At 37.9% G+C, this 12,408-nt stretch overlaps 2 protein-coding genes and 1 long non-coding RNA gene across 5 annotated transcripts; 2 read left to right on the forward strand and 1 right to left on the reverse strand.

Moving 5' to 3' along the window:
• Positions 1-3,933: 3,933 nt before the first annotated feature.
• On the reverse strand, positions 3,934-6,633 carry LOC148743591 (uncharacterized). Its single transcript, XR_015989985.1, has 2 exons — positions 6,496-6,633; positions 3,934-5,319 (listed from the first exon to the last, which is right to left on the reverse strand). It is a non-coding gene; the product is annotated as an uncharacterized LOC148743591 (long non-coding RNA).
• On the forward strand, positions 5,112-7,579 carry LOC148743592 (maternal protein exuperantia-like). Its single transcript, XM_088728178.1, has 3 exons — positions 5,112-5,251; positions 5,503-5,841; positions 6,381-7,579. Exons 2-3 carry the CDS (start codon positions 5,577-5,579, stop codon positions 7,175-7,177), a joined length of 1,062 nt encoding a protein of 353 aa, XP_088584304.1. The 5' UTR covers positions 5,112-5,251; positions 5,503-5,576; the 3' UTR covers positions 7,178-7,579.
• Positions 7,580-8,473: 894 nt separating this feature from the next.
• LOC148743593 (uncharacterized) lies at positions 8,474-11,860 on the forward strand. Of its 3 annotated transcripts, none has more exons than XM_088728345.1 (6): positions 8,474-9,265; positions 9,457-9,520; positions 9,698-9,835; positions 10,275-10,388; positions 10,772-10,952; positions 11,449-11,860. In XM_088728345.1, exons 1-3 carry the CDS (start codon positions 9,169-9,171, stop codon positions 9,822-9,824), a joined length of 288 nt encoding a protein of 95 aa, XP_088584471.1. In that variant the 5' UTR covers positions 8,474-9,168; the 3' UTR covers positions 9,825-9,835; positions 10,275-10,388; positions 10,772-10,952; positions 11,449-11,860. The 3 variants fall into 3 exon arrangements, with proteins under 3 accessions (XP_088584471.1, XP_088584468.1, XP_088584463.1); XM_088728342.1 differs by having other exon boundaries at positions 9,698-9,820; positions 10,275-10,364; XM_088728337.1 differs by having other exon boundaries at positions 8,477-9,265; positions 9,698-9,820.
• The last annotated feature ends 548 nt before the right edge of the window (positions 11,861-12,408 follow it).

Below are 12,408 nucleotides of genomic sequence, written 5' to 3' on the forward strand. Positions count from 1 at the left end.
TCAAGCCTGTCATTTGTCCTATGGCCAACAACACACGGCTGTTGTTAGTTCATCGGGAGATGTTTACACATGGGGAAGATCACAAAAAGGAAGGTACAATGTACAGGCCTCAATTTTTTCAGGTAGGAATTTCACTATTGCTTAAATAGTGCTCTTTACTGCGAGGATCGTACATAAATACGTTTCTACAACCGCGGTTCAAATATATGAATTTCATATATTCATTGAGTTTGATTTATCATCTTACGGGTTTATGGTGAATTAGTTTGGTGACCTGTTCCCAGTTGGCTTGTTAGCTCAATTGGTACAGTGCTGCACTAGTATCGCAGAGGTCAGTGGTTCAAATCCCATGCAGGCCTGAATTTTTTCAGGTGTGATCTTCACTATTGCTTATTAAAATAGTGCTCTTTACTGCGAGGATCATACATAAATACGGTACAATGTGTTGCCAAAAACATCTCTGAAGAATTGAGTGTTATATTTTAGACAAAGAAAGTCTGCCAAATGTTAACTCATCACTGCCTATGTGCTTGTAGTGTCATTATTGAAAAATATTGCTGATCCTATAGCAGCTAGTATGCAGGACACATGTCATATATGTTTATCAACTTTATTGGTCTCATAAGTTATGAATATACAGAAGTAAAAGAAATTTAAAAAAAGGACCAAATAAGATTGCCGAAACAGAAACAAAATCCCATGTGAGGCGCAACCCGAAAACTAAAAAGAAAAAAAATATATATCCGATAAAAAAACTAATGAACTATATGAACTTTGTAATGGGCCTTGCTGATCACCATAGAGTCTCTGTGGCTCCGTGCTAAAGCATCGGAGCACCGAGTCCCAAGGTCTGAGGTTGGATTTGTCATGGGGACTTAAAAATTTTTCTTTCCCCCACACTTGTGACTTAAGATGAAATGTAACATCTTTCTAAGGTTACTGTTACGTAGTTGTAAATTCAGATATAGGTGATCACAGGATTGGACTCCCACTTTTTATAGAGAACAAGATAGATTAAACTTATGATTTCCAATTAATAATGGGATGGTACATTATGTAGGATTTTTTTAATATATCAAATGGAACTAAGATTGTTAAGCTGTGGCACAGGTTGATCAGGAATGTAGCTTCTTTGTCTGGTTGGTATTTGCTGGCCAAACCAGGTCACCTCACACAGTGAATTTTTGTATGCTCTAGAATTTACCAGTTCTGCCTTTATTGCACTGATTAATTAGATCTTGTGGAGTATAAACAAACAATTAATCTTTGAAACCTGACAAGTTCAAGTATTGTCTGTAAGATATTTTCAACCTGTTCAAGTAGGTGCTCAAATTCATGCTCCAGGGTTAAAAGTGATGATGTCACAAGGTGTAGAAAGGGTGTGGGTCCCCATGGGCGCATATGGGCGCACTGGATGTCAATAGGTTAATTAACATGTTGCTAGCTCTCAAGAAGATCAAGATAAGAGGTTTAGCTTATTCACCTCAGCAAGAGAGTTGAAATTTCAAAGTGAGTAGTATGCAGTGGGGCTGAACATTCCCGTACCTGAAAAAAATTTCAGGCCTGTACGGGACTCGAACCACTGACCTCTGCGATACTAGTGCAGCGCTCTACCAATTGAGCTAACAAGCCAACTGAGAGCAGGCCATCAAATTAATCCGTAGATGATAAATCAAACAACAACAAACATATGAAACATATGTATGAACTGCGGTTATGAAACGTATATGTGCACGATCCTTCGCAGTAAAGCACTATTTGAGCAATAGTGAAAATCAGACCTGAAAAAAATTTCAGGCCTGTACGGGACTCGAACCACTGACCTCTGCGATACTAGTGCAGCGCTCTACCAATTGAGCTAACAAGCCAACTGAGAGCAGGCCATCAAATTAATAATTAATTTGATGGCCTGCTCTCAGTTGGCTTGTTAGCTCAATTGGTAGAGCGCTGCACTAGTATCGCAGAGGTCAGTGGTTCGAGTCCCGTACAGGCCTGAAATTTTTTTTTTTCAGGTCTGATTTTCACTATTGCTCAAATAGTGCTTTACTGCGAAGGATCGTGCACATATACGTTTCATAACCGCAGTTCATACATATGTTTCATATGTTTGTTGTTGTTTGATACATACATACATACTTTATTTTTCATGTAGGTCAGTACAAGAAGGCAGCTAAAAAGCTGATGTGGACTTACAAATTTAAATATATCTACAACAATTTAAATATTAATGTTATCAAACTTAAGAATTATTTACAATGAGTAAGAAAAAAAAAATGAAGAACTGCTTTCATTTTAAGCAGGAACCATTAACCATGATCTCTATTCTGAGTACAATGTGATACAGTTTGATTCATTGATGTGAGGGCAGCTGGCAAGAAGTATGCGTCAGTGATTAATTTGATTATTTTCCCTCACATAGGTGTATTCTTGGGCATCATCAAAGTATGGACAGGTAAGAAATACAACTTTATCAATGCAAATATTATCAGCATCCTTGCAAGATGTTTGTTTTGATTTTAACCCTTTAACTTAACCCCAAAGTCTGACTGTCAATTCTCCCCTCTAACTGCTACACATTTCCTTGTAAATTAGTTACAAAAATTTTACGTTAGATCAAGATAGCAATCTCTACATAAGTTTAAGTATCTCACTACCTGTTTACTGAGTAATAATTTATATGGATATTATAGGGACTTGAAGGATAAAAAGGCAGAGCCCTACCTGAATGCCATTTCTAAGGTAGTCGTTTTCAACTTTGATCACAACATCTTTGAATCAGATAATGCATTTAGAAATAATTTCCTGATTCACATGATAATTTTTTTTAACAATGTTGTGTTACGTATGATGTACGATCCTCGCAGTAGATAGCGGTATTTATGCAATAGCGAAAATCAGACCTGAAAAAAATCAGGCCTGTACGGGACTAGAACCACTGACCTCTGCGATACTAGTGCAGCGCTCTACCAATTCAGCTAACAAGCCAACTGGGAGCAAGCCAATAAGTTGGCTGGTAATAAACCCGTGAAAGTGATAAATGAGATAGAATAAATATATGAAGTTCATATATTTTGAACTGCGGTGTTAGATACGTATGATGCACGATCCTGGCAGTAGATAGCGTTATTTATGCAATAGCGCAAATTTTTTTCAGGTCTGATTTTCGCTATTGCATAAATAGCGCTATCTACTGCGAGGATCGTGCATCAGACGTATCTAATACCGCAGTTCAAAATATATGAACTTCATATATTTATTCTATCTCATTTATCACTTTCACGGGTTTATTACGAACCAACTTATCGGCCTGCTCCCAGTTGGCTTGTTAGCTCAATTGGTAGAGCGCTGCACTAGTATCGCAGAGATCAGTGGTTCGAGTCCCGTACAGGCCTGATTTTTTTCAGGTCTGATTTTCGCTATTGCATAAATAGCGCTATCTACTGCAAGGATCGTGCATCATACGTATCTAATACTGCAGTTCAAAATATATGAACTTCATATATTTATTCTATCTCAATGTTGTGTTATTTTGAGGAAAGTTTGGCCAAGGAGACACAAAGCAACAGACAAGGCCTGTCTACATTACCGAGCTATCGGACAACAAATGTATAGCAGTTATGTGTGGACATTATCACTCCATGGCTCTGTGAGCAGATCACCGGGTGTGGTCGTGGGCATGGGGAGTCCATGGACAGTTAGGAGTGGGTAGCATTAAAGATGCACTCCTCCCAACACATGTGCAAGCACTTGATCAGTATCAAGTGACCAAACTAGCTGCTGGGTATTCACACAGTGCAGTACTTACAGCTTAGGTTGGCTTTGGTTTGTTACAAAGTCAATTCAATCTGCACCTGAATACCATAAATCCTATAATAAGCCTTCCCGGGGGAGGGGGGAGCTTATTTATTCCACGGACTTTGGGGGGGGGGGGTGGCTTAGAGGGAGGCTTATTAATTTAAAGTGGAAAAACTTAATTTAAAGAGGAAAAACTTCATAAGTATCACTTCTTTTTGAACAAAATGAAACACAGAGTGCTAGTAATATTCTTCAGCACACAAACTGATGGCCATGGTTTACCATGTTTCCCACCTAGTGGGGTTTGTGCCCTGACCAAATATTATATTTTGACCTAAGTTTTACTAAGCTGGGTTATGAGACAAAAGACTGTTGCTATGAAAGAACTTGTTAAGGCCCACATCAAGGAAGAGCCATACACTTGAATAAGCCATTTTTGTTACATTAAAAATTCAAACTTGGTTCAGAGGCTAGGGGGGAAAAGAAACAAAAGATATCACATAGAGGTTGGACAATGAATGATTAATTGCTTTTGGTTGATTCGTCCTAGCCTGAGAGTCATGTTAGAATTTTAATATATGAACAGTGGCCTCACCTATTTATTACTGGAAATGGAAGAGGCAATGTTTTCTAACCCTGTTTAAATCATTTCTTTTTTCAAGGACAAATCCTCACATTTGGAGGAGGTCTGAAAATACAGTCAAGCAGTTCACAGAAATTTCCTTTAATTTGTAATGTTGTTTCAAATTGGTTTGTATTGTGGTCATTTTGGAAACGTACAGGCTGCAAGGCATTTTTTAGAAATTTGAACTTTGGAGATTAACAGGGGAAGGGCAATCGGGCAAAACCCTGTGTTGAATTTTAAGCAGTGTTATAATTCGATACTCTCCCAGTGATAAGCTAGTATTATTGGATCTCAGATTTAATTTATGGTTTAGGCTGAATATAAAATACAAATCCATGTAGTTGGACACTTTTTGTCTCTACATACATTGTGCTCTCCAGAACTACCTGGCTCATGTTAATCCCTTAATGATGTTTAGGTTAGTTGTCTCTGATTTTGTAAAGACATTTAGGTATGTATCTTGTGGTGTTTGTTTTACTTAGGACTGTATGGTCAGTTAGGACTGGGAAACAATAGTAAGCAGACACTTCCAGTGCTTGTACGGACTTTAAAGAATGAGAAACTTTACTTAATTTGTTGTGGATCATTTGAAAGTGTAAGTAATTTAGCCAAATTTTCTTACTTTATATTTTAGTCTTTGCACCACTGTTGATACTTTCTTAAGGTGAGGAAAACATTTCTATTGTGCCCCATGCTCATGGTGACCATTCTTCTTGTGGCGACTGGTGTGGCTACTTAAAAAGTCCTGCGTCCTACAAACACAGAGGCCTTCCCCATGGCAAGGATCTGATGGACAAAAGGTTGAGGCAGTCACTGGAAAAGATCATAGTGGTAAGTACAGTGTACATGTATGCTGGCACAGCTCGCTCCTCACAAATTCCCAATGCCAACCATTTTACCTGTAGAGGAACGCAACTCTTAGAAAATAGTGTTAGTGCTTATGATTGTATTCTAAATTAAATTAATAACTGCAAGGGATAACGCTATAAGTGTTAGAGGACTATCAACCTCTTTTTCCGTTTCACAAGCTTTAAGAGATACCAAATTGTAGTGAATAAAAACCATTTGCTTCTTCAATTTAGGTTTATGCTTCAAATGCCAAGAAGCTAGCTCCCCTTGGGTCGAGCCAGGCAATTCTTTAAAGTTTGCAAAGAAAATGGACAAGAAAATACTAATTTTGAAACAGAAACAGAAAACAAGAGAGTACAAGAAGAAAAGAATTGAGAAGAAAGCGAAGCAGTTGAAAAAGACAAAACAGCTTGAGAACAGAGAAGGACAACAGTATAGTTCTGGAATGGGCTTTGATGGACATGATGCTGCTCAGGAAATTTCAGCACCACCTGCAGCCTCAAAGATTGAGAAAGTATCGTTAACCAAAGACTATCATCAAATCATATTTGATTTGGAAACATCTGGAAGGGGTAATTAGCTTTGCAGGGTGAAGTTTGGCAAAAAAGTAACAAAGTGAATACAAGGCTGTGCTCTAAGGAAAATTGAATGGAGCCCAGTGCTCTGAAACTGTGAAATCTAGGGTGCCCAGCATATGCTTTGTATAAAAAAAAAACTAAAATTTCCGAGTCACCCAAGTGGAAAAGTAAGGCGCCAGGGGCCACTGGGCGCTGTTAGAGCACAGCCTTGGAATATAACCATGTTTGTCCCAGCAGGGTGTTTTGGAATTGCACATTAGAGAATAATTATATTTAATCATGGAATTGTTTTGCTATTTTGCTAGATTGCTGAATACTCGTCCTGCTAATTTGCATCCCATAGATTCCTTTGTTTTATCATGCCTTGTTCTTAAAGAAAATAGGTCAGATGCAAATTAGCAGGACAGGTGTTCAGAAATCACTCCTATTTTTATTTTAGATATACCCTGCATAGATGCACTAAGCCTTTTTATTACATTTTTCTTTGTAATATCTTTGTAAAGTATTAATTGGATTACAATATCTTAAAACAGGTAATGATGCTGAAATCCTACAAATTGCAGCAACAGATGGTAATGATGAGTTCGCTATTTATATCAAGCCTCGTAATGTACTATCACCAGAAGCATCTGCTGTGAACAAACTCACCTTCCAAAGAGCAATACTGTTTTATGATGGGAAGCCAATAACTGATGCTGTTGCAATTGATGTGGCACTGAAGACCTTCATTGAGTGGCTCAAATCAAGAATGCCTTGCATTTTAGTAGCACACAATTGCAAATCCTTTGATGCCAGGTTCTTGGTGCAAGCAGCAGAGAAAAATGGAGTCATGGATGACTTAGTTAAAACAGTTTCTGGCTTTACAGACCCTCTTTCAGCATTCAGGGAATTGCTTCCTGAAAGGAAATCCCAAAGCCAAGAAAACCTGGTACAAGGTCTTCTGGGTAAATCCTATGAAGCTCACAATGCTCTTGCAGATGTGCAAACACTTTACCAGCTGGTGAACAAGTTTCTAAATGTCAAACTGCTACAAAAGCACAGCTTCAAAGTTTCATGGGTGGCATCCTATCAGAAGCTCCTAAAAGGAAAGAAACTTCTGGTTAATACCCTGCAGCCATTAGTTAGAGAGAAGTACATTTCAGCCTCAATGGCCATTAAGTGTGCAAGCTCAGGTTTGGGTCTCCCTCACCTGAGAGTGGTATACCAAAGAGGCAAGGAAGAAGGGGTGAAGCAAGTTCTGATGGAGAGGTTTGACAACAAACCCAGAGTCTCCTCAAACAAGCGGGTGCTGGTGCAAATATGTCAGTACTTTACAGATAATGCAAATTAAGATTGTGATTTGTGCAATTAATGTTTTGAAATAATTTTTGCACGGAAAATGTAGTAGTCAGAATGAGGACCAGTGAGACATTGGAGTGTGGTTCTGAAGTATAAAAAGCAAATTTTAAAGTGCAGTTCGTATTTTTCAGAGTATACTACATTGTACTGTATATATCACTCCTGTTAGAGTGATGGGTGAAGAATTCACATTTTGCTGTGTATGGAAACCAAACAAGACAACATACAAAGAATACAAAGAATTTGGGTTGTCTGTCTAGCATGGGGTCCTTGACTCCTTTAAGGACTATCCCTATGGCATTTTTTTTCTCCTTTTTCTCTCTCTTTTGTTTACTATGTTGCCATTAAATTGATAAATATAAATATAAATACGAATCAACAGTCTTTTCTTCAAGTTTTTTGTCAAACCTTTATTGCCCAAGCAAAACAAATCGAACCCTAGCTCACTGGAATTAACAAAACGCCAGCGCTACGAAATTGTTTCAACTATATGCTTATAACTTCAAAATCTCATCAAATCTTGACTTACTTCATTTTTTGTTATTTTTTCACCCTTTCCAAGTATGAATTTCTGTGTTGGTGACATCAAACACATAAAAACAACCGAAAAGAAGCTTATTATCGAGTGCATACTTCGAGCACGATGGACACCATTTTGTCTCGTCCCAGTCCCCACCGTGCAAATTCTTCATCCTGACTACGATCTGAAAACCATGTCCACCTTTTACGGCAGTTTGTGAGGAAACAAGCACGGTGACACCCGATTTTTTTTTCAGGTTTTTGCTATGAACAATCTAATAAAGAACATATTTGAAGAATAAAAAAAGTTTGACGGTAGAACATTTTTTTTTTTTGGAAAATAGTTCCGTACTTTGTGTATTTTGGCCAAGGCGAGGACTTCAAGCTAACCACGGAACTGTCCGAAAAAGGGCAAAATCCCCACAACCGAGCAATCAAAAACAGCTAAAATGAAGCAATACCGCTTATTTTGATAAAGGAACCTTCAATTTCAAAATAAAATTTTGTTTCTTTCAAGTAACCAAGGCTAAATTCTGTTGGAAGGTGATTCGAATTTTTAACGCACAACCAATAAAAATAGCCCATTTTATTAGCCTGCCGACGCATAAACAAGCACGGTGACCCCATTTTTTTTGTACATTTTTTTAATGTTTATATCATGAATGTTAATCATACCAAGTTTCAAAAAACGTTTGATAGTAGAGCAATTTCAAGGGGATTACGTTAAGGCGATTCCCTTGTTTTGCACTGCGCAACCTTTTCTGCGCATAACATTGCGACATCCAAGATGGCGGCCGTTCTTCATGCTAGCGTGAGAAAAACAAACAAGGGCCGCTTTTGCAGAGCGAAAGCTTTTATTTGCAATAAGAATGCCGCAAATCGGCTGAAAGCTTCTGGTAATGCTCTGGTAAGACAAGAAAATGAAAAGAATGTGCGTGATCCGGAAGTCTGCAGTGGATTTCCACTTCGCGGCCGTCGAGTTGTGGAATTCAATGTCCCCCTGTGAGGCAGCTCTACAGCTCTTCGACTGCATAAAAGAACCGGTGTCTGGGTTAGGATCACTACTGTACATATCCTCTTCAAACTCTGAGTGTGGAGAGACAAATACCTGTCGTACAAACAAGACCCACCGTAGCACCGGAACAACGCGAGGGAGACCAATCTTTGATGTAAACACGAAGCTCGCTGCAGGTTTATTTACATTAAACGTGGCTAAAAATCTTGTTTTCCACCATTACAGCATCCATTTAACATCTAGCCAATTTGTTAATAAGTTGAATCGAAATATTTACAGGGATGCTACACGCAGGCATAGATCCTACCCACGTAAACGAGTAGTTATCATCCATCAATATACCATCACTTGGAGAGTCCACGCTGAAGGCTCGCGAGAGGGAAGTGGGGCTCCAAGTTGAAAAGTTGGCCAAGGAATCATGTCTGAAAAGTTTGGAAAGCGAAAGAAACATGTGGAAAGATGATAGTGAAAAGGAAAATGTGGAGATAGGAGCGTCATATGACATGGGATGGCAAAAAAGGGGAAAAGCCCACAACAGCCTGAGAGGTACACTGCAAATTCAACGTCTGAAAGAATTAAAAAGGGTGCATTTGGATATGCATTTTCTTAGAAAGCTGCTGTTTTTTTCTCTGGATTGTTCTTTAGCTTACTGACAGTTTTGGTGTCAGCCAATGGTCAAAGTTAATGAACTAAATAATTAATAAATAAATAAAATATATCCTTACTTTCACCACTAGGTGTTGGCTCCATGGTTGGCCTAAAAACTGGCAAGGTGATTTGCTATGGTTCAAGGTCAAAGAAGTAATGTATAGAAATATATTTTGTCTACTAGCACCTTGTTGTAAACAACAAGAGCGATGTTTTTTTTTTTCAATTTGACCAAAAAAGTACAGAATCATTCAACATATGACAGCACCCATATTTGTCTCCTCTTGAAAGTGTTACCCAGGACCTTTACTCATAATGTCTTTTGTAAAGGTGTGCAACAAGTGAAACTGCCAACAGACAGTCGAAAAACTCTCGCATGCACAACTGCAGGCTCAACTGGGAAGGCTCGTCAAAAGCTATGGAAGCTGATGTTTGTGTTGATCTAGTCAAAAGGTAATTACTAACCAGGTAAGTAATAATAAAAATAAAAAATAAAATAACAATTATAATAGTTGTTAACATGTCAAATTCACAGCTCTATTAACTTAATCATCTTTTCCTGCTATACCAAATGAAAAATCAAAAATATGTTTCGATTAAAGATCCGACATGTTACCCTTTTGATATGTGGGTTGCCAGACAGTGCAAATAATTGCACTTGCTAACTGATAGAAGAGGTTGAGTATCAGATGACTCAAGTTGAAGGTTTCCCAAAGTATTTGTGTGAGCAATCTTCTTAGCTAGAGGGTCATGTTGATATTGGTCAGTACATGTTATTTCACTCTCATGTCTGGTAATTGCTGTATGCAATTTCAATTCTGGGTAGTGCTTTTTAGCACTACTTCCTTCCAGTTAAAATGCGAGCACTCACTTATTCATATACTTATTCGTATTTTTTACTTCTCAGTTGCCGACAATATCACCCTAACCACTGATGAAACTAAAAAGGTAGAATCTGTGGTAGACTCCATTTTGGATACTGCAAGTACACCTGTAGGTCAATCAGCAGTGTTATCCCAAGGTAAACCTATCCCCTAGGCCCTCCATAAGTTTGCCTATTCATTTCCAATTGTGCATATTTAACTTTTTGTACAGCTGAAATGTTTCTGAAATTGTAAAGGCATCACCCATGACAAGTTTGAAAGCAATGCAGCTTTAATTGAAAAAATTTTGTTTTTGGTGTGTCGTTTTTAAGTGCACGACTCCTGTTATCTTTGACTTCTCCCTGAGCCTGTTGATGTCAAACATATTCCACATTGTAGGTTAAGGGCTGCATAATGGTTTTGAAATCGTATAAATAGGTTTGCCTTTTTATGATATGCTACCATACCATGTTTCATTAGCTTTTAGTTACATTTGAAGTGCCAAAAGAAAAAAACTCATTTTTTCTTGCTCACACAACAGGAAATGAAGAGATTTTATCTCAACCTACCTCGGCTGCATTACTAGCTGACTGTGCAGAGGAAACACCAACATCTTGTAATAAAGAAACTGGTGAAAAAAAACGCCTGCAGAAATGGTCCCGTGGACATTTTTTTATTGTTCGAGGCAGTGGATTTATTGACAAATGGAATCCCCTTTTCCGGTATGTGAACCTTGGTTAATCTTCTTTCACTATATATATAGCTGTTTTAAAATGTTGCACTTTCCGCTTACATATATACGTATGATTTGAGTCATGTTTTCCCGGACAATTTTCTTTTTTATGATAATATCACCTTTTGCAGGTGCAGATCGATTGTCAAGTTAAAGATAAATAGACGCAAACAGTATCACATTAAAAATGTTGCTATTGCTTTGACTTAATTTGCAGAGTTGATTTGATTCATCTTTGAGCCAGTCAAGCAGAGTTTGCATTTTATGTACTTTAACTCAGGTGTACATTTCTCTTACCTGTACTTATACAGTTAAACATGTAAAATTGGACCTCAGTGTAGGTTTAGCCATGCCTATGATTATTGAAATGAGTCATGAGAATTTTGTTATCTAATATGCTAGACTCTCCATTAAGTTAAACCAGAGGTATCAATTTTATTTAATGTTTTCTTATGAAGGGTTATATATTTATTTCATGCCAACAGGGTGGAGAGTCCATCACAAGCATTTTTGATAATAATTAATTGGCTCTTAATCGTTTTGAAGGCCTTATGACCATCTTCTTGGGGTGATATATACTTGGCATACGACAACATGTGTCATGTTGATGGCATGAAAGCTGCGTCCAAACCATTGCCACTTAACCACCACCATTTGACAAAATGTGGTCTGGAATAAACACTCATAGATAGTTTGCACCTCAAGAACCATAGAGATCCACAGTGCAAGACAAAGTACAATCCAGCCCAACTGAAGGAGGAGTTACCAAATGTTAACACTATGGCAGCAGAGCAGACCTTTGTTTGGCTTTCCCGTTTCTGTAATCATATGTGATTCAACATGTATATTCACTTCTATATTATGCAAACCTCATTACACTTTGCCTTTTCCTTAAAACATGTCTTTTGACAACCAGTTTAATAAGAAAGCTCTGTAAAGATGAGGCAAATTGACAGCTAATGAAGGAACCAAATTACTATATTGCTAATAGCCCAGTTTCCCTTCATTCTCAAACATGACAAACAGTGATTATCAATAGATAGTTAGGAGAAAAGGTTGTGTGGATGAATAAAGTAATCATGCAAGAGAAAAGAATGCCTTAATCTACTTGTTCTGTGGTAATTTAGAGATAATTTTGGTGAATTGGTATGTGATCGGTATTCATGGGTTTAAAGTGCAATCTTGAGATAAATCCATCTCTCTTATCCCCTTCCACTGCACTCACCATGGATCCTCTTTTGGGACTCTTGTCAACTTTAGACACTTCAAGTGGAAGAACCTGTTTCCTGGAAACTGTTGGGAAGGAGCAGTGCACCAAAGAATCAAATAGTTTTGGTGGCAATGATTCTTATTATTACTCAGCTCGCGTTTCTACGTAGCTGCCACTTTGCTTAGTATCTGCATGTTATGACCTTGCCTGATTTAACTATGAATCCCACTTGCCA

The sequence above is a fragment of the Stylophora pistillata genome, chromosome 1 (genome assembly GCF_964205215.1).
Source record: "Stylophora pistillata chromosome 1, jaStyPist1.2, whole genome shotgun sequence".
Classification (NCBI taxonomy): domain Eukaryota; kingdom Metazoa; phylum Cnidaria; class Anthozoa; order Scleractinia; family Pocilloporidae; genus Stylophora; species Stylophora pistillata.